At 52.2% G+C, this 20,528-nt stretch overlaps 2 protein-coding genes across 13 annotated transcripts; both read left to right on the top strand.

Annotated features, from left to right (window-relative positions):
* The first annotated feature begins 1,264 nt into the window (after positions 1–1,264).
* ARL2 (ADP ribosylation factor like GTPase 2) lies at positions 1,265–7,974 on the top strand. Its single transcript, XM_060158730.1, has 5 exons — positions 1,265–1,423; positions 4,560–4,670; positions 4,766–4,928; positions 6,623–6,703; positions 7,535–7,974. The coding sequence occupies exons 1-5, from the start codon at positions 1,359–1,361 to the stop codon at positions 7,667–7,669; spliced, it is 555 nt and encodes a 184-aa protein (XP_060014713.1). The 5' UTR covers positions 1,265–1,358; the 3' UTR covers positions 7,670–7,974.
* A 155-nt stretch (positions 7,975–8,129) lies between these two features.
* SNX15 (sorting nexin 15) lies at positions 8,130–20,396 on the top strand. 12 transcript variants are annotated; one of them, XM_060158722.1, is made up of 10 exons: positions 8,130–9,303; positions 10,384–10,443; positions 12,232–12,318; positions 14,543–14,578; positions 14,798–14,918; positions 16,232–16,347; positions 16,450–16,618; positions 16,905–17,075; positions 19,299–19,556; positions 19,828–20,396. In XM_060158722.1, the coding sequence occupies exons 2-10, from the start codon at positions 10,426–10,428 to the stop codon at positions 19,932–19,934; spliced, it is 1,083 nt and encodes a 360-aa protein (XP_060014705.1). In that variant the 5' UTR covers positions 8,130–9,303; positions 10,384–10,425; the 3' UTR covers positions 19,935–20,396. The 12 variants fall into 12 exon arrangements, with proteins under 12 accessions (XP_060014705.1, XP_060014708.1, XP_060014701.1 ...); XM_060158725.1 differs by lacking the exon at positions 12,232–12,318; XM_060158718.1 differs by having other exon boundaries at positions 8,130–10,544; positions 16,932–17,075.
* The last annotated feature ends 132 nt before the right edge of the window (positions 20,397–20,528 follow it).

Below are 20,528 nucleotides of genomic sequence, written 5' to 3'. Positions count from 1 at the left end.
GTGGAGAGCAAATGGTGCTGATGGAAGGGGCCCAGCCAGGCACCCGCTTCTGTCCAGCCCTCATCTGTCTACAACCTTCTTCTGCAAGATGGGGAGCTCCAGCTCACTCCAGACCTCTCCCTCTCTAGACAAACACCATGGAGGGACCCAGAAAAACAGTGCCCTTTCCTGTTGACCAGACCCGAGTTTAAATTGTTGCCCAGGCTCCTTAAACTCTGGGGACTCCACTATCACAGCTACAAAAAGGAAATAAACCTCTCAGGGTTGCGGGGAGGATAAAGTAGAAAACGTGAATGCTTTACAAAATGACACAGAAGTTAGCCATTATCTTCATCTGATGCCTCACTGTTCTTTCCCAAGCATTAGAAAGAGCCCACTCTGCTGCCTACTCACATTTACCCTGTGGTGGCCTGGGGGAAGGGCTCAAGAAAAGACAATAAGGCTCACCCTTCTGTGTTTACAATCTGTCTAGTCCTCGGCCTCGGCTTCCTCACTTTTTCTGGACTTGAGCGCCAAGGTTAAGAACCAAACGCTTGCAGTCATTCATTCAACCACAAATATTTACTGAGCACCTACTGTATGTCAGTCACTATGTCAATCACGCTAAGCACCATGTGAGCTTCAATTTTCTTATCGGCAAAATGAAAATTATGCTTCTCAATAACGAAACAATGAGCATCTTGGGCGGGACAATTCTTTGTGCAAGTCTTTCCCCTGACCTCTAAACGACAGGGACTCTACCTTGTAATCGGTACAATCCAATGACGCCTCCACACATTTCCAAAGGGGCCCTAAAGGCCATTTCCACCCTGGGTGGAGAATCCCCGGGCTACCCTCTACGATTTCAGGAGCCAGGAAAAGTAGGGAAGCCCTGTAACTGGTAGATTTGGGATGATGTCGAGTCCCAAGATGAGCAGGATATGGACCATGCTTCCGGGGAACTGAGCCTCACAGTGGCCGCAGGGTGACGTCAACATCCTTGGGGCTCTTGGTTCTGGCTCCTAAGTCAGAACTCCTACTCCCTATATGCAGCCAAGATACAACCCAGGAATTTCAGGTTTCCGTTCCCAGCCGAGCCTGGGATCCTGGAAAGGAAAGAATGGCGATGCTCTAGTCACCCAAGCCCTCGGGATGCTAAGGGTTAACGCAGGTGGCCGCGCAGAATCCGCCAGCGCCGCTAGAGGGACCTTCCGTCGCAGCAAAGCCAGGCAGCTTCACAGTCACGTGGGAACGAGGGCGGGACTAAGCGCGGAGCCCACCAATAGGCTGTGCTGTCTGTGGGCGTGATAGCCAATAGGAGCAGGGAAAGGGGTCCCGGGATTACGAAGAAACGGCGGCCGGTAAGGGGCTACTGGGACATGGGGCTTCTGACCATTCTGAAGAAGATGAAGCAGAAAGAGCGGGAGCTGCGACTGCTCATGCTGTATCCTCCCCGATGCCGGAGCCGCGAGGGTAGCAGGGGGCCCCCGCCGGGTGGGCGGTGCCAGGCGCCCTCTACCGGCTGCGGGATGTGCTGCCGGCCGGCCCATACCAACTGCCCTTTGTGCGTCACGCTCGTGGGCCCTACCAAAGCTTTTGGCGGGTGGCCGGGAGGAGGCCGTACCACCGGCTCGGGGCGCGGCGGGGGCGGGAGGCTTCGTTCCTAAGGCCAAAGGTGTGGGCGTAAAGGCGCAGCGGCCGGACCAGATGTCCCAGTGTAGGGGGAGGTGGGGCCCGGAGGTGACTCGAACGTTACCACCCGTCGGTCTGGCCCGAGCGTGGGGCCGCTGTCCTCTCGGGCCCTGGGTGCCTCCTCTCCCTGTCGGAAGGTGCCCGGCCTCGGCCCCGCCCTCAAGGTCGGAATCCCGGGGGCGTGTGGGCCCCGCCCTTCACTCCTGGGAGAAGTGGGTGTGCAGTCCGCGGGTTGTTCAGCCCGTGGGTCCAACCGTGCGTCTCCTTCCTGCTTCACGGCCAGTCGGTGTCCCAGCGGCTGACGGCTTGCAGGCCCGAGGGCCCCGCTGACCTTCTGAGTCCCGTTAGCAGTCATCTGCACTCGTTCGCCCTCCTCTGTGCCAGGCCCGGGGGCACCCCTAGAAGAGAGAAGACACTTCTGTGCGCAGATAACTTAAAAATAAAATTTACATCATGTCTGTTTTGAAGAACTCTGAGAAAGGCACAGAGAATTCACTCATGCAGTAAACATTTATTGAGCGCCTACTGTGTGCTAGGCACTGTCCTGGGGCTGGGGTAAAACAGCAAAACAAAAAAACCGGAACTTCACGGACACTCTAAGTAATGCTGAGGGGAGAAAGACCTTAACAAAATGAGTAAAATGCATAGCATGAACGGAGAATAATGCAGCTTAAATAAGGTGGTCAAAGAAGACCACACTGAGAAAATAACAGTTGAATAAAGACAGGGAGGTGAGGGATGAACCATGTAGATACCTGGGGAAAATTATTTAAACAAAGGGAGCAGCAAGTGTAAGGGTCTCCAAGGAGGAACTCAGCTGGTGTGTTCAAAGGACTGTCAAGGAGGTCAGATGGAAGAGCCACCTCACGTGGGACCTTTTGGTTCTGGACTTTTCCTTGTTTTTCTTCTTTTAATTTATTTAATTTTCATTTTATATTGGAGTATAGTTGATTTACAATATTGTGTTTGTTGCAGGTGTACAGCAGAGTGACTCAGTTATACGTTTACATATGTCCATTCTTTTTCAGATTCTTTTCCCATAAAGGTTATTACAGAATACTGAGTAGTGTTCCCTGTGCCATACAGTCGGGGACTTTTCCTTAAATGAGAAGTGCAGAGAGGAGGTGAGATCTGAGACTAGTTAGGCCACTGCAGTAACACAGGTGAGATACTATGGGAGCTTGGATCACGATGGAAGCAGTGAGGTGATGGAAGTTGAGGGACGTCTTGATAGTAGGCCAGTAGGAATTGCTGCTGGATTGGACATGAGTGTGAGAAGGAGTGTAAAGTCAAGTGTGACTCCTAGGTTTCTGGCCTGAGCAATTAGAAGAATGAGGAGCCACTTGTTGAGAGGTAGAAGGGGGCGGGGAACACATTCCGGGGGGAGGATGAGAGCTCAGCTTGCGCCATGTGAGATGCCTCTGAGACATCCTAGAAACGTCATCTAGGCAGCTGGATATAGGGACCAACGTCCAGGGGAGCAGCTGGGTGGGACGTGTGAATTTGGGAGTCATCAGCATAAAGATGGTATTTGAAGCCATGAGCTGGATGAGATCACTGAGGGAGGGAGTGTGGACAGGGAAGAGAACCTAGGCTGCTCAGATCTAGAGGTCAGGGAGATGAGGAGGAATGACCAGGTAGGCCAGGGGAGACCCAGGCAAGGGCGTGGCCCGGAGTGGGGGGCGGGGCTGGGCTCTGTGAGCGCTGCTCATTGAGCAGGGGGAAGAAGGCTGAGGACTGCCCAGCCAGCTGAGAACAACATGGCGTCTCTAAGGACTGACGTTGGCCAGAGCAGTTTCGGGGAAGCAGTGGGAGCAAAAGTCTAACGGTTTCCAGAAAGAGAAGGAGGATAGAAATTGGAGAGGGTGAGTATGGACAACAGTTCTGAGATTTGCTATAAAGGGAAGGAAATAAAGGAAAAAGTCAGGGGGAGAGGGATCAAGAGAGGGTGTTGGGGCTTCCCTGGTGGCGCAGTGGTTGAGAGTCCGCCTGCCGATGCAGGGGACACGGGTTCGTACCCCGGTCCGGGAAGATCCCACATGCCGCGCAAAAAACAAAAAAAACAGAGAGGGTGTTGTTTGCTTCTTGTCAGCTGACGGAAGCATCCAGTGGAGAAGGAAGCATGGATGCTGGAGCTGCGGCGGGTGAGGGGGGACGATCAGCCGCCAATTATCAGGGACTACGGCTGGGTCTCCGGAGAGGTCCTCCCGCCCCCTCCCAGCTGCAGGCCCCCTTAAGTGTTCGAAGGAAAGAGGAGGGTGGTTCTCTCCTGCTGCTGAACTTACCCATTTGTGCGCACGCTCAGCAGCAAAGGGTTTGGAATATTCGAAAAGCAGAAAAGGCAAGGGTGGCTGCCCCCACATACTTTGTTTTGTTATTCCCTCTGCCTAGAACGCTCTTCCCCCAGTCCTTCAAAAAGCTGGCTTCTTGCAGTTTGGGCCTCAGCTCGAGACGGTCAGAGAGGCCTTCCCTGGTGCTGAGCTAAAGGAGGCTCCTCGATGGCCCTCTCCGAAAGCCTCTTCACTGCGCTGACACTCACCGGGCTCTGACAGCGCCTTCCTTCTCACTTGTGTGCCCCGTGCCACTGTCCCGCCCTAGAGTGTAAGCTGCGCAAGGTGGGGACTGTGGCCCCAGGCCGCCCGCAGCACCAGAGGTGTTCTGGCTCAGAGCAGGCCGCCAGTATATGTCGTGGGATGAATTAAGGAGCCTCTGGTCAGAAGATGATAAGGTGTTTCTTGACACTTTCACGTGTATCGTGTGGGTCTGGCATGTATTCAACTTATTTTGATATGTGGTGGGAAATGATTTGTCCCCCAAGAGAGGGGCACTGTGACGATGTCACCAGGCTGCAGAGCATGGGGACTTCTCCTTAACCTGGTACACCCCAGTGGCCTGGACAATGCTGGCAAAACAACCATCCTCAAGAAGTTCAATGGGGAAGACATCGACACCATCTCCCCGACGCTGGGCTTCAACATCAAGACCCTGGAGCACCGAGGGTGAGCGGGGTCCCCGAGGGGGGGCCCGCCCAGAGCAGGGCAGGGAGGGCAGGCGAGGGGCCAGGCTGACCTCCAGCCACCCCCTCCCTGTCCAGATTCAAGCTGAACATCTGGGATGTGGGCGGCCAGAAGTCCCTGCGGTCCTACTGGCGGAACTACTTTGAGAGCACCGACGGCCTCATCTGGGTGGTGGACAGCGCCGACCGCCAGCGCATGCAGGACTGCCAGCGGGAGCTCCAGAACCTGTTGGTGGAGGAGGTGGGCAGGAGGCCTGGCTGAGCAGGGGAAGCGGGGCTTTCCCCAGTGTCCGGGCCCCAATACTTTGTGCGCATATGTGGATGTGTGCACGCCTTCCTCAGCAGATTCCTGAGGGGGCCGTGAACCCAGAGGGACACCTCAGGTGGGGTCTGTTCCTTCACTGAGCCCTCACCACGTGTCCAGCACCCTTGTGGAGGCAGAGACAACCTGTACACCTGGTCTAGGGAGGCCCATAGTGCCTTGAGCAGGACACTCTGTGGATGGAGACATTAGTTTACATCCCTGCGATGTCACTGCTTCACCACCCTGAGCTTCAGTTTCTGCACCTTGAATTGGGCTTCAGGGAGGATGACTTGAGGCCAGTGTGTGAAGCTTTGGGAAGCAGTGGAACCTGGCTCAGCAGTCGGACTCTTCGCTGTGTGACCTCAGGCAAGGCACTTAACTTCTCTGAATCTCCACTGCCTCATCTCTCAGATGGGCATTATAATTATGGCGATCTTAAAATTTACTGTCTGGGCCAAAATGCTCTTCTTTAAATAAAATTTTAGATCTACAGAAAAGTTACAATGATAGTAAAAAGATACCCCATATACCTTTCACCTCGCTTCTCTTAATGTGAACATCTTACAGAACTGCCATACAAATGGCAAAACTAAGAACTTAACATTGGTAAGTTACTATTAACTGAACTCCAGGTTTTGTTTGGATTTCACCAGTTTTTCCACTAATGTCCTTTCTCTGTTCCAGGGTTTGAGCCAGGTTACTACACTTCATTTAGTTGAAAACCAGGACACTTTTTTTTTTTTTTTTTTGCGGTACGCGGGCCTCTCACTGTTGTGGCCTCTCCCGTTGCGGAGCACAGGCTCTGGACGCGCAGGCTCAGCGGCCATGGCTCACGGGCCCAGCCGCTCCGTGGCATGTGGGATCCTCCCGGACCGGGGCGCGAACCCGTGTCCTCTGCATCGGCAGGCGGACTCTCAACCACTGAGCCACCAGGGAAGGCCCGAAAACCAGGACACTTTTGAGAGTAAAAGAGAGCTGTTAATAATTATGGAGGGACAACTGGCATAAACAGGGGTGTTGAGCAGGTCCAGTGAGACCCTGGCTGTTGAATGCTCAGCCCTGGACTGGCATGTCATGGCCCTTTTTAAGGGCCAGATCCACCATCCACATGGAGGAACTCCCAGTCACAAACACATACATGGAAATAACTGGAATCACAGGCAGAGAGTGAGGCCTGTCAGGGTAGTGGGACAGTTAGAGGGCTACATGAACTTGGAAGAGGGAAAGGTCATTTCCAACAGACCCCATAGCCTCTGGGACAGTCGCATTCCTTGTGCATGTCAGGTCATCAGATCGGAGCAGTCTAGAACTGGGGAGCATCTTACCCATCACCCCCTCCCCATTTATGGAAGAGGAATGTGAGGCATGGAGGAGAGAAGTGCCCACTGGGCTGGTGATTGGGCTGGAACCAGGGTCTCAGCCCAGCCCAGGGCTCCCTCCACCCCATAAATGGCTGGGCACGAAGGCCGTCTCCACACTACCCACCCCGCTTGTGCCTTCGCAACTACCATGGGACCTTGCCCTGAGCTTCCAGGTTGATCTCTGACCCCAGGTGCTCTGGGTGATTCGTGCAGGGGCCAGGCTGCCCTCTGAGCCTGCACCCCCTTGACCCCCTCTGTTTCTCTCCCCAGCGCCTGGCTGGAGCGACCCTCCTCATCTTTGCCAACAAGCAGGACCTGCCCGGAGCACTGTCCTCTAATGATATCCGTGAGGTGAGTCCAGGCCTTGACGCAGGCTCACGGAGGAAAAGGGGCACGCATTTCTTTGTTAATTTATTTAAAAAACATTTATTAGCCCCTCCTGTGTGGCTGGACCTATTTGGGATACTGGAGATTCAGTGATTAATAGGATATAGTTGTGCCCCACAGCCTGGGGGAAGGCAGACCTGCAAATAGATTATTCCACAGGATAACAGTAGCCAACAAGCAGTGGGTGCTTTCTATGTGCCAGGCCCTTTGCATAGGTTAACTCATTCAATTCTCAAAGCAACCTCATGAGGTAGGAACTCTTATAATCATTCTACAGAGGGTGAAGCAGGCTTAGAGAGGTTAGGTAACTCACCCAAGGTCACACAGCCAGTAAGCACAGAAGCCAGGATTTAAACACAGGCCTGTGTAACCCCAGGTTGCATCTTAACTCCTATTCTAGGGCTTGAACACCAGAATGAGAAAGAGTGGGGTTAGAATCTAGGTTCTGCCACTTACTAGCTGTGTGACCTTACACAGGTTGCTTAACCTCTCTGAGGTTTCCTCCTCAGTAAAATGGCCAACACATCCCTGGCTTATGGGGCTGTTGTAGGGCCCATAGCACAATGTCGGAAGCCCTTGTTGCCATCTTATTACTAAGGGGTAGTACTGGCGTGGCGGTGTACAGAGAGCCTGGGTGCCCTGGGGCCCTGACATCTTCACCAGGGGTCAAGGGAGGCTTCCCAAATCAGGCCCTTGAGGGAGGCATGCATTTCCCCTGGGCCAGCAGAGGGCAGGGGCTGAGGGTGGGCAGGGCCTGTGGTTACTGGGGCCCACCATCACCTTCTACCCTCCCAGGCCCTGGAGCTGGACTCCATCCGTAGCCACCACTGGTGCATCCAGGGCTGCAGCGCTGTCACTGGGGAAAACCTGCTGCCCGGCATCGACTGGCTCCTGGATGACATCTCCAGCCGCATCTTCATGGCTGACTGAGGCGCTCCCAGCAGGCCCTCACCAGGCACCATCCATGGGGGGATGGGAGTCAACCAGGCCAGCTAACACCCCCTGCCCACCCTGTAACCTGCTGCTACTGCTGCTGACTGCTGCGCTGTGGCCAGCCGGTTCCCATGGCAGGAGGGCTACCGCCCTGGCTGTCACCCTGGCTCCTGACCCGGCCTGCTTGCAGCTGCTGTACCAAGAGGAGAGGGCTGGGGCTGGGAGGGCCTGCCTCTGCTGCTACCGAGGCTGTGAGCCTTGCCATTCGCTCAGCTGTGAGAATAAATTGTTCCTCGCTCCCATTCCTGGCTGAGTCATTTGTTGATTCAACAGCTCTAGAGACTGCCTAGAACCCACAGTCCAGTGGGGGACAGAAAGGGACAGATGATTTCAGTCAGAGGGTTAACTGTCGCTGTGTCAAAGGGATGGCAAAGAATTATAGAAGCACAGGACAGCGCTGTGTAATTGCATTTGGAAGAGTCCAGGTGGACTTGCCAGAGGTGGTGACATGAAAGCTGAGAGTTGGGACTTCCCTGGGTGGCGCAGTGGTTAAGACTCCACGCTCCCAATGCAGGGGGCCTGGGTTCTATCCCTGGTCCAGGAACTAGATCCCACGTGCATGCTGCAACTAAGGAGCCTGTGAGCCCCAACTAAGGAGACTGCCTGCTGCAACTAAGGAGCCCCCCGGTTGCAACTAAGACATGACGCAACCAAATTAATTAATTAATTATTTTAAAAAGCTGAGAGTGAAGGATGAGTAGAAGTTTTCTGGTGAGAGGATGGGAGGAAAGTTTACTAGAGCAACTGCTACCATCAGGGGGTATGAATTAGAAAAAGGAATGCACCGCCACATCAGGGCTAACAGCTTATTGACTGGAACATGGGCTGAATTTCAGCTCCCAACTTCCCACTGCAGCCAGGAACCCATGTGCAGTAGACAACCTGCACAGCCCTGTGAGGCAGCATTGGTTCAAGTAGAGATAATTACAGGAAGAAAAAAAGAAAGCAGAGCAAGGGCTCTTGGGAAGCACAGAGGGGTAAGGTCTCCGGTGAAGGATGTGGACATCAAGCCAGGTTAGCTCACCAAGAGCGGAGCTGGGAAGGGGCCTTCCCTGAAGGCTAAAGGGCACTCTCTGAAGCTGGGAAAGAATGGGAACTGGTGCGGGGCGGGGATGCCAGGGCCTCCATCCAGGTGGCAAGATAGACGGATGTTTTCACAGGGCCCTCTGCTGTGGTCCTACCAGCGGGGCCTTACTCTGTAGGGTTCGGTTTGAAGCAGTCTCACTTGCCGTCACATTGAAGAACAGCCCCAAGCAGGACAGACTCTTAGTGTCCCCATCTGTATAAGAACTGAGCCTCCAGAAGTTTACGGGACTTACTCAAAGCCACCCAGCTAGGAAGCAGGGGGGCTGGGATTTGGACCCAGCATGCTTAGCCACTACACCCTACTAACCTGTTTTCTTTTTCTTTTTTTTTTTTAATTCGGGTATAGTTGCTTTTCAATGTTGTGTTAGTTTCTGCTGTACAGCAAAGTGAGTCAGCTATATGTATACACATATCCCCTCTTTCTTGGATTTCCTTCCCATTTAGGTCACAGAGCATTGAGGAGAGTTCCCTGTGCTATACAGCAGGTTCTCAGTAGTTAATCTATTTTATACATATTAGTGTATATATGTCAGTCGCAATCTTCCAATTCATCCCCACCCTTTTCCCCCTTGTGTCCATACGTTTGTTCTCTACGTCTGGGTCTCCATTTCTGCCTTGCAAACTGGTTCATCTGTACCATTTCTCTAGATTCCACATATATGCGTTAATATATGATCCTTGTTTTTCTCTTTCTGACTTACTTCACTCTGTATGACAGTCTCGAGGTCCATCCATGTCTCTACAAATGACTCAATTTCATTCCTTTTTATGGCTGAGTAATAGTCCATTGTATTCTGGCTTTGTTTCTCTGCTTGAAATTCAAGTGCCAGATAGAGGGAACCTAATGTGTTTATGAGGGAAGGTCAGTTTTCCCAAGGGAAAGGCGAGGAAGAGATACTGACTTACTCGTAGACTGCCACTGGGATCCCTCGTGGAAGAAGGGAAATGGATGTTGGGTGGACAACCTTAGAACATAAACTGTCCTTCAGTGTAGAAATTTAGAACCTCTTGCCCTGTCCTCTGTGCAAGACTGGCACTGTGGTCCCCAAGGTTCCATCCCTGCGGTGAGTGGACACCCAGTCTCCAGAGCCAAACCCTGGCTCTGCCACTCACTGATTGACGCTGAGCAAGTTGCTTAACCTGTCGGTGCCTCAGTTTCCCCATTTGGGTTAAAGATAGTGTCACCTACCTCCTAGGGTTGGGAGGAGGACCAAATGGGTGGGTTCCTTGTGTGTCATAAGCACTGTATGTCAGCTATAATTATCATTATTTGAACCAGTAGGATCCAATCAATGTGAACTCAGCCATCCACTGATCTGGGTTGACTCACTCATCTGGGCAAGGGAAGGGAGGGAATGATGGGCAAGAAGGGAACTTGGAGCCACAGCCCTGCTGAGAGAACTCTGAAGACCAGGAGCGGATGTCTAAAGGGGTCTCCAGAGGAGCCCTGGTGTGGGCTGTGGGACGGGACACCACTCCATCCCAAACACCTCCTGCATGTACTCCCCTCTTTGCATGCTCCCAGGAGTCTGATTTGAGAGTTTGCTTTGTGTTTCTTTCTGCAGTTACAGCGCCCACTCATCTGAGGTCCAGTAACAAGAGTAGCCATGAGCGCTTCACCCATGGTACTGCATTCAAGCTTCGAAACCTGGTGGTGGTGGTGTTACCAAAAGCTCGGCCTCTCTGTACACCAGTGCCGAACCAAATCCCGGAGACAGAGTTTTGGGTGAAGTAGAAAAGGATAGCTTTATTGCTTTGCCAGGCAAAGGGGAACACATCGGTCTTCTGTCTCGAAAAACTATGTGCCCCGACCCCAGAGGATTTGATGGAGGGTTTTAAAACAGTGGTTCAAAGGTGGGGTCTCTGGGCTTCCCTGGTGGCACAATGGTTAAGAATCCGCCTGCCAATGCAGGGGGCATGGGTTCGAGCCCTGGCCCGGGCAGATCCCACATGCCGCAGAGCAACTAAGCCCATGTGCCACAACTACTGAAGCCTGTGCCCCATGCTCTGCCGTAAGAGAAGCCACTGCAACGAGAAGCCCGCGCACCGCAACGAAGACCCAACGCAGCCAAAAATAAAATAAATTTAACAACAACAAAAAAGAAAAGGTGGGGTCTCTGACAAGATAAGGGCGTAAGCAGGCTAATCTCAGGTGGTCATCTCAATCTGGGTGAGCTTCTCTGGTCCCTTTAATCTCGCCTCAGGTGGTTTCTTGGCTGCTCCTCCCTTGATGAGCAACTGTTCAAATCCGCCCTTTGGAACTCAGGAAAGGTCATGGAGGCTGGAGTCTTGCCTAAAAGAAATGGTGGACAAAAGGAGGCCTCTGTGCCCAGGCCCCACTCAGTTTCAGCAGTATCAGTCAGTGTCCTGGATGGTTTGCCCAGACACAGATTACTGTCTTTAGCAGAAAAAGCCTCTCTTGGAAGGATACTGGGAACTCATGGCATCTCGATGGAGGTCGGACATCCAGGCTTAGAAAACAGAGTGCTCCAAAGGCTGGGCAGCCAAACCGACAGCCAGCACTGTACTCAAGGAACAACTTAGTCCCCTTGCCAGGCACTGTGCCCTCTGTCCCTCACTCAAGATTCAAGGCTTCAGGAGGGAATCCCCCGCCCCCACTTGGGACCTGGGGCAAGGAAAGGGGCGGGCATCTTCGGATTCTGGACTAAGAGGCTGGAGGGCTGCACATACTAGCGACCTACCTCTAAAGATCTGGTGCTATGGTGCTAACAGAAAGAGGCAGGGGTGAACGCTGGACAGACCAACAAGGGAAAAAGAAATATCCACTGCAGTAGATTCTATTATAAACATCCCCATTCTAGAGATGACAAACTGAGGCTCGAGTAGTTAAGGGAATCTTTTGCAGCTAGTAAGACATGTGACTTCAGAACCCATGACGCCATTGTGCTTCTCTGGAGTTCTTTTTGCTCCCCCCACCTTTCCAGAAAACGTGAATTTAGTGAATCCTCGGGAAGGAGACAGGGAAATGACTTGGCAATGTCTGGCACATACTGAACACAATAAAAGTTGGGTGGATGGATGAAAGAAGGGAATTGGGAAGCAAAGGAGAAGTCATTTGGAGATATGTGATGAGGGTTTACGATCGCATGGGGCGGGCTTATCTCTAAGCAGACCTGAGTTGATCAAACCTCCCCAGTCCTTATTCTCAAATCACTTAGTTCCTGCTTTACCAACAACCGAGGACTTTTTAGACGCTCCCTTGGCCAAGCGCCCTGGCCGAGAATTGCACTGTCACTTGCGACCAGCTCCCTGGGCCCGAGGACGAAGGGCGCAGGCCCGGGAGAGGCTGTGGCTGGCGGAGACTGACCTGGAGGGGCAGGGGCGGGGGCGGCGTGGAGGAGGCGGAGGCCGGCGGTCAGCTCTGCTCCAGCTCGATTGCCATGTCCCGCCAGGCGAAGGACGACTTTCTGCGGCACTACACAGTCTCCGACCCCCGGACCCACCCAAAGGGCTACACAGAGTACAAAGTGACGGCTCAGGTGAAGTGGGGCCCAGCGGGGACTTTGCCCTTTTAACAAGGGGGGGCCGTGTTTTACGTTAAGGCAAGACGCTGCTGTAAGCTCCCATGTTAGACGACAGATATGGATTTCCCCTTTAAGGGGAGGTGCCGGTAGGGCCTTAGTTTACTTCTTTAGCCATCAAGGGGCGGGGCCATAGGAGGGCGGGGCCTTTTTAAAAGGGCGTGACAGCCGTTCCCAGACTGAGGTGCGGGTGACCACGCGCAACGCTGTGACCACGCGCCGTCAGGCTGTGAATTTCTTTTAAGTTAACATGAAAACTCTGGCTCAACTCAAATACTGGTTAGTTCTCCAATCTCTTGGAGTAAGTTTTATCTATTGGTTTGTTTGATATTTATATAAAAGCCCTTTAAGGAGTTGAATTACTTTTAATTTTTAAAAAAATAATGCTTTGTGTATGACTAAAAATTCATACAGGTCAAAAGAAATTAAGGAGTAAGCCTCTTCACACAGCAGGAAGTCAATAGATAAAGACTGAAGTTGATGTATGAAGCAGTAACAACGTTATAAGCGTATATAAAGACGGAGGAAATCATGAAAAGAATTAAAAACAAACAGTATAACAATATCTGTAGAATGATATACAAGAACTGCCTAGGGAAGATTTTTCACTGTAAAATTTTTGTACTTTTACAATTTTGAAGTAGGCAAATATTAAACTGGTGCATTAATGACTATTAAAGTGGAGCAAAAATGTAGAGACTTCCAAAGTGATTTAGAAATTTATTTATTTTTATTTTTGGCTGCGTTGGGTCTTTGTTGCTGTGCGCGGGCTTTCTCCAGTTGTGGTGAGCGGGGGTTACTCTTCGTTGCAGTGCGCGGGCTTCTCATTGTGGTGGCTTCTCTTGTTGCAGAGCACGGGCTCTAGGTGCACAGGCTTCAGTAGTTGTGGCGCACGAACTTAGTTGCTCCGTGGCATGTGGGATCTATCCGGGCCAGGGATCGAACCCGTGGCCCCTGCATTGGCAGGCGGATTCTTAACCTCTGTGCCACCAGGGAAGTCCTCCTCAATGTTTTTTAAATATAGTTTCTTTTATCCAAAATATTTTAGGCAAGTCTGTTGTGAAAAGCAAAGTCCAGGGTTTCATTGCTAGCAGTCCCTCCACAGGTCATGTCCCCTCTCTGAGCCTCTACTTCCTCATCTTTTAAATGGGCATGTGAATCATGTCTGCCTCCCTGGGGTCTAGGATAATGAACAGATGTTTTGAAAACTGTCAAAGTTACTTCAAACTGTAGGATTTTTTTTTTTAATTATTATGAACGTAACATAATGAAAATGGAGTCTTTTTTTCCACCTAAGACACCAGTCTGCTCTTTCTGGGTCACAACCCCAGTGAGGGTTTCTTCTGTGTCCGGGAGTGTTCACACACAGAGGCTTCCTCCTTTAAGGGAGAAGTGGCTCCTGGGACAGACCCTCATTCTTTAGAGAACTTGGGGTTCTTTGTTTTCAGAAGGAGATGCAGGGACTTGGCCCTTTGAAGGACCTGAGATAAAAGTTGGGCTGAGAATGGAGTCCTCTAGATGGGCCTTTAGGGACCTGGGGCCCTTTACTGGAGTGCTTGCACTTACACCTAGACAAACAGAAAAAACAAAGAAACTATAAGGGGCTAAAAATAACTGTATGCCTGCAAAGCCTAGGCAGTTATGAACAATAAGATACAAAAAGACCACAAACCAGTTGCCACTTCTGAGGTGTCTGGAGCAGAAGCAGGGTACTGCGCATGGTCCCCGCACACAGCACCACCAAGGGGGTGGGCAGACCGCCTAAGCCGCCCCTCCAGCGCAACCCACAGATCTGCCCCTGCCCTCACCCCATTTAAGGAAACAGTCAACCCTCCTCGGAGACAGCGGATAAGGGCACATGTTACTTGTTTTCCATCCCAAACCAGTAAAGCCTTAGGTCGCAATGAAGCCGTGCCTGAATTTCTCAGCTGGCCTCATCAATTTCTGTTGATTAAAGAGTCCAAGGACCGGTAACAATTTGACAGATGAAGAAACTAAGGTGCATGGTAGAAAAACTGCTAAAAGTTACACTCAAAGCCTTAAAGCCAGGACACCTTGATACCACTGGCCAAAGCGCTCTGCCCCTTTGAAGGTGGCTAGGAGGTGGCCCCGATTTTACAGGGTGATGGGGTGTCTGCGATGTCAATCTCTGGTCTCACTGGTTCTTAACTTTCTTCCTCAGTTCATCTCAAAGAGGGACCCGGAGGATGTCAAAGAGGTGAGCCTCCTGGGAGGAAGGGACCATTTCGTAATTCCAGATCTGGAAACAGTAAAGGGACGGGGGTAACTCTGCCAGGAGACCAGCCCCCCTTCCTCGCTGGCCCTGGGAGGAGGGGGTGCTGTGCCCTAATGCATACACAGTGTGGGGCCAGGCTGGGGGTGGGGAAGGCCACTTCCTACCGTTGTTCGGCCCTGTCGAGTCACGTGTCCCTCTTAGGTGGTGGTCTGGAAGCGGTACAGTGACTTTCGAAAGCTGCATGGAGACCTGGCCTATACCCACCGCAACCTCTTCCGCCGCCTGGAGGAGTTCCCTGCCTTCCCCCGTGCCCAGGTGTTTGGTGAGTCTTGATCCCAGCTTTCAGGCCAAAGATGGAGAGGGCATTGAGCAAAGGGGACCCCTGCTGGTGAGGGCTGGATAGAGGGACCTTGAAACTCCTGGCAAAGACATGTTTCAGACAGCTGGAAGGGCCCTTAGAGATGGCCTCATTTGACAGATGGGGAAATTGCTCTGCCCTTATTGTGTGTTGAGCCCTTTAACATTCCTGTTCTCATTAGCCCCATTTTCAAGATGAGGAAACTGAGGGTCAGGGAGATGAAGGGGCTTGACCTGTAAGTGGCAGAACCTGAACTCCAAGCCACAAGCCAGTGTTTCCTCTAGACCTGTGCTTGTCCAGAAATAGCAGCCACGGACCACCTGTGGTTGAGGAGCCCCAGAGATGTGGCTAATCTGAACTGAGATGTGCTGTCTGATCGAATACACACTGAGAAAAGAATGTAAACTATCTCAGTAATTTACATATTGATTACATGTTCAAATGAGAATATTTTGGATATACTGGGTTAAATAGAGTGTATAATTAAAATTAACCTGTTTCTTTTTACTTTTGTAAAATGTGGCTTCTCGGGAATTCCCTGGTGGTCCAGTGGTTAGGACTTGGCACTTACACTGCTGTGGTCCCGGGTTTGAGCCCTGCTCGGGGAACTAAGATCCCACAAGCTGGTGCAGCACGGCCAAAAAAAAGAAAAAAGGTGGCTTCTAGAAAATCGTAAATTATACGTGAGGCTCATATTCCTTGTTACGTGTATCTCTAGACTCAGAGGAGATGTTCTTTTGTAGCAAGGTGAAAGCTCGTTCCTGGTAGATTATGCCAGGTAATGCGAAGTACAGCAGGTTCCCCACCCTGACAGCATGATAACTAGCCCAGAGTTAAATAACCCTGCATGATACCTAGACCAGAACAGTGAAACTGTAAAAATGGGGCTACTTGCTGTGTGACCTTGGGTGAGTCAGCTCCCCTAAGTCTTACTTTCCTCCCTAATACATCAAAACCACCTGTAATTATCTGTTTCCTGTTGGTTGCCTGCTTCCCCCTGTCTAGATGTGATACGCATGAGGGCAGAGACCTTGCTTTTCTCTCATTCACCTTCTGAACCTAGCACATAGTAGGTGTTCAACAAACATCTGGTAAATGGATGAATAGGGAGGTTGGTCCCTCCTTGCAAGACCCTCACCCCAGGCAGAGCCAAGGAAGATTCCTAGGAGAATGGGGAGGGGGGCAGTGGGCTCCTCAGAACCAGGAAAAGTGGCCTGGGGGCCAGAAGCCCTTGTGGGTCACTGTTCTCTCCCTGCCCCTTGTCCTGGCGGGTGCAGGCCGGTTTGAAGCCTCGGTGATCGAGGAGCGGCGAAAGGGGGCCGAGGACTTGCTTCGCTTTACTGTGCACATCCCCGCACTCAACAACAGCCCCCAACTCAAGGAGTTCTTCCGGGTATGTGTACCTGCTCTTCCCCCGTCCTCTGCACCTGGGAAGCTTACCTGCCCACCAGGCTGCACCCTGTGACTCCCCGTGGCTGGTCTTTCTCTCCTGAAGGGTGGGGAGGTGACACGGCCCTCCGAGATGTCCAGAGACGTGCATATCCTGCCACCCCCTCTGATCCCCACACCGCCCCCTGATGAACCCCGGGTGCAGCCTCATGAGCCCTGGTTGCCCCAGCCGCTCCCTGCAGAGAGGAGGGGCCTCGAGGAGTTGGAGGTGCCAGGTACATGGGGTGGGAGAAGGAGCCAGGGCTGGAGGGCCCAGAGCATGTGTATATGGGGGGTGGGGACCACTCCCTCCTCAGTGAAAAGCCTGGGGTGTTTCCCAGCTCCTCTACCACCATCCTGCTGAGGAACTCTGCACAGGTCATTTTCCTTCTCTGGGCTTTAGCTTCTTAATCTGTAAAATGGGCACAAACCCTAAGAACGGGCTTATGTATGCCTGTGGTTGCTGAAAGGATACAGTGAGAGGGTAATTACATTTTGAAAGCTGGGAAATAATAAAAGCAGGCATGTCCCCAATGATCTATTCCTCAGTGGACCCCCTGCCATCCAGCCCTGCCCAGGAGGCCCTGGATCTCCTCTTTAACTGTGGGAGCACCGAGGAGGCGTCCAGTTCCCCCGGCCGAGGCCCCCTCACCGAGGCTGAGCTTGCCCTCTTTGACCCCTTCTCCAAGGAAGGTAACAAGTTGGGACAAGTGAGGGGTGGGGCGAGGGCGGTAGCTGGGCAGGAGGTCCTTAGGGGCAGGGAGGCAGAGGCGGGCACAGCCAGTGGCTGGCCTCGCCTTGCCCGTGTAAATCTGAGAAAGGCGGCCCCTGTGGGCGAAAGGCAGCCTTGGTGAGAATTAGAAGCAGTGACCTTCCCCCGTGCTGGCGAGCTGGACGGTCCTGTACAGTGAGCAACCACGGAGGAAGTGAGCCACTTCCCACCATGGCATCTTCTCCCGGAGAAAACTGTGGAACCAGCAGGATGTCACCGTGCCCCGGGAGGATTTCAGTTCCTTTGCTGGAAGCCCGAGGTGGGGTTTCCTGGCTAGCTTGGGGTCTGGCTGTAGATCTTCTGCCAAGAGGCCCTGTTGGTCAAGGGAGGGGAGGTCTGGGTTCAGAGGACAGCAGAGGAGGCCCCTGGAGCAGCCACTGACATGTGAGGGCACCAGAGATGGAAGGCCCCCCATGGAGGCCCTGGTCCTGAGCTCCTTGTCAGATCAGGGACTTGACCATCCCAGGCTCTGAGACACGGGGTCTTTCCGTTTTAAAATTCTCCAAGTTTATGCTGTTACTGCAACTGGGGTATTGAAGTGGCTGACTGCACTTCCGGATCATCACGCAGCAGTTTCATTCTGGATTCCGCAGCAGTCTTTTTAAGCCCATTTTTTGGCTTCCCTTGGTGACCTCTTGGGTAGGCCCTTAGCTTTCTGAGGTCCGATCCAAATCAGGACCTCAGTCTCCCATCCACTTTTCTCCCATCCACGTCCCCGCCAGCTCAGGCCTGACTGCCCTTGGCCATGGTGACAAGGGTGTGAGGACTGTCCTTTTACTCTTCTTGTTCTTCTTATCCCCCTACCCCGCTCCCAGGGCTGGGGAAGGGAAAGAAGGGACTGGAGGGGAAAGGCAAGAGTGGTGTCACCATGGCTGATGAACCGGCCACAGGTGGGCGGGCATCCAGATACTCTGCCTTGCCCCAGCCAAACCCCCTGGGGTACCCAGTGCCCAGATGCTTGGGCAGGAGCCTGTCAAGACTCCTCAAAGGCAGCTCCCATAAGACATTCCCTTGGCCCACGGACAAACTCCTAAACCCTTGCCCACACCAGGCCTGGAAGTGCACTTCACTCAGATGCTGCCTTCTACCCTTGCCCCACTTTGTGGGCATCTCCAGCCAGCCTTTCACCATCGGAATTCTCCAGGCGAGGAGCCGGCGCTCGTCTCTCTCTTTTCAGCACATATGCCAGGCTCTTGAACTCAAGTGCTAGGGCATCCCAAGAACTCTTCCGTCTTCTGCTCCATTAGCAACACAGGGAGGGCTGTAGTCCAACTGGGAAGTGAGATGTCACCTCCCCTTCCTGTAAGAGGCCCCTGGTCTCCACATGGGGTCCCTTGGATAGGGTTGGAGAGAGGCCCACCCTTCCTTCTCCAGGCCGGTGGTGTGCAGCGGTGGTTCCCAGTCCTGCACCTTCCCTTCAAAGGCCCTTTCATCAAAGATTCACCAAATCTCTAGCCTTCTTTTGTGTAAGCTATGGAGGGCATCTTTAACCGTCTCTTTGCCAGTCCTAGAGGATATGAGAGCCCTTCTCTCTGGAATGTGCGAATACCTACCACCCCCTGTCTTCACATTTGGGGGCCTCAACTGAAATTGTAAAACCTTAAAAAAGCCTTGAGATTTTCTGGATCCATTATCCTAAGATTACAAGGCTTGGAGCATTTCTGCCCTTGACCTGGCATAGTTGGTCTAGCATCCTTCAGTTAAACTTTATGGAGGAAATTGTTGGATTTATAGGTCAAGCGTAGTCAGGACGGAAGTAGAACCAGTGACCCAGAGCTTGCAAGCTAATGTTAATGTGTACCTAAAGAAAGAATTAGGCTACACTGTACATCTGAAACTTATATAATATTGTAAATCAATTATACCTCGAAAGAAAGAAAGAAAGAAAGGAGAAAAGAAAGAAAGAAAAAGAAAGAAGGAAAGGGATACAATGAATTAGGGAAGTAAGGGTGTTTTTACCAAAGTACACGAACTCCACCAATCAAATAGATCATGGCTAGTGTGCTATGTACAAGTGGCTTTTGGATTGCTCAGGCACTGAAGAACCCAGGACAGGCTGGTGGGCAAGAGAGGTCTGGGGATGGACAGCAGGCCCTGGGAATAGGAGGTCCAGTCTGGCTTGAGTCCTCCATATCTGATTGCAGAAGGTGTAGGCCCCAGTCCTACCCACATGGGTGAGCTGGCAGCACTGGAGGCAGAATCTGAAAGACTGGACCAGGAACCCTGGGAGCCAGGAGGGCAGGCGGAGGAAGAGGACGAGAAAGGAGGGCCCGCCCCTGCCTATCTGAGCGAAGCCACAGAGCTCATCACCCAGGCCCTACGGGATGAGAAGGCAGGCGCCTACCCTGCAGCTTTGCAGGGTTACCGGGATGGTGTGCACATCCTGCTTCAGGGAGTTTCTGGTGAGCGGGACTGGAGGGCGGAGGGTCAGGCTTGGGGTACTGGCTGGTGCAGTGAAGAGAGAGGAAAGTAAAAAACAAGTCAAGGATCAGAATTGCTCCTCACTGGCCAATTGTATAACCTTGGGTGGCCTCAGTTTTATTTGTAAAATGGGGAGAATATATCTGCCTCCCAGGGAGCAGGGAAAGACACATGGTGATGCTCTGAACTGTAAGGGGCTAGACCAGGGGTTCTGAACCCAGGTATCTCTGCTGAGCCATTCTGTCTTCACAGGTGACCCATCACCTGCCCGCCGGGAGGGTGTGAAGAAGAAGGCGGCTGAGTACCTGAAGCGGGCAGAGGAAATCTTGCACCTGCATCTGTCCCAGCTCCCACCCTGAGACGGGAGAGGACCCTTTCCCAGGACTCTAGCTCCAGCACTGCCAGCCACCCTCTTCTCCTCTCCCTGGTGCCTGGCCTGATCTTCTGGTCTTGTAACTCCAGAGGCCATTTCTGTGTGTAACTGGACCAAGAATGAGACAAATAATGAATTCTCAGCTCCCTGACCACACCTGCCACCTTGGAATCAGGGACTCACAAGTCTGATCCTGCCTATCTCTATCTTGATATGTGAGCAGCAGCTCTGGTCCCTAGGCTCTTTGTTTATCCATCTAGAACCGGGGTCTGCAGACTATGTCCCGCACCCAAATATGGCCCATTGCCTTTTTTTGTAAGGCCCACAAGCCAGAAGAGTTTTTACTTTTTTTTAATAGTTGAAAAAATTCAAAAGAATAATATTCTGTGGCAGGTGAAAATTACATGAAATGTAAGTATCTAAAAAATAAAAGTTTATTGGAACACAACCAGGCTTGTTTGTTTATGTGTTGTCTATGGTTGCTTTTTCACTACACCAGCAGAGTTGAATAGTTGCAGAGTTGACTGGTTACGACCTGTAAATCCCAGAACATTTACTGTTCTGGCCCTTTGCAGAAAAA

Source organism: Lagenorhynchus albirostris, chromosome 9 (assembly GCF_949774975.1).
Source record: "Lagenorhynchus albirostris chromosome 9, mLagAlb1.1, whole genome shotgun sequence".
Taxonomy (NCBI): domain Eukaryota; kingdom Metazoa; phylum Chordata; class Mammalia; order Artiodactyla; family Delphinidae; genus Lagenorhynchus; species Lagenorhynchus albirostris.
The sequence above is the reverse complement of the archived record's forward strand: the minus strand, read 5'-3'. Positions and strand labels throughout refer to the sequence as shown.

Coding starts and splice junctions, on each gene's coding strand:
- SNX15 (XM_060158717.1), top strand. CDS start 10,239: ATGTCTAAAGGGGTCTCCAGAGGAGCCCTGGTGTGGGCTGTGGGACGG. Junction 14,579..14,797: donor ACCCGGAGGATGTCAAAGAG/GTGAGCCTCCTG, acceptor TGTCCCTCTTAG/GTGGTGGTCTGGAAGCGGTA. Junction 19,557..19,827: donor CCTGCTTCAGGGAGTTTCTG/GTGAGCGGGACT, acceptor CTGTCTTCACAG/GTGACCCATCACCTGCCCGC.
- ARL2 (XM_060158730.1), top strand. CDS start 1,359: ATGGGGCTTCTGACCATTCTGAAGAAGATGAAGCAGAAAGAGCGGGAG. Junction 4,671..4,765: donor AAGACCCTGGAGCACCGAGG/GTGAGCGGGGTC, acceptor CTCCCTGTCCAG/ATTCAAGCTGAACATCTGGG. Junction 4,929..6,622: donor AGAACCTGTTGGTGGAGGAG/GTGGGCAGGAGG, acceptor TTCTCTCCCCAG/CGCCTGGCTGGAGCGACCCT.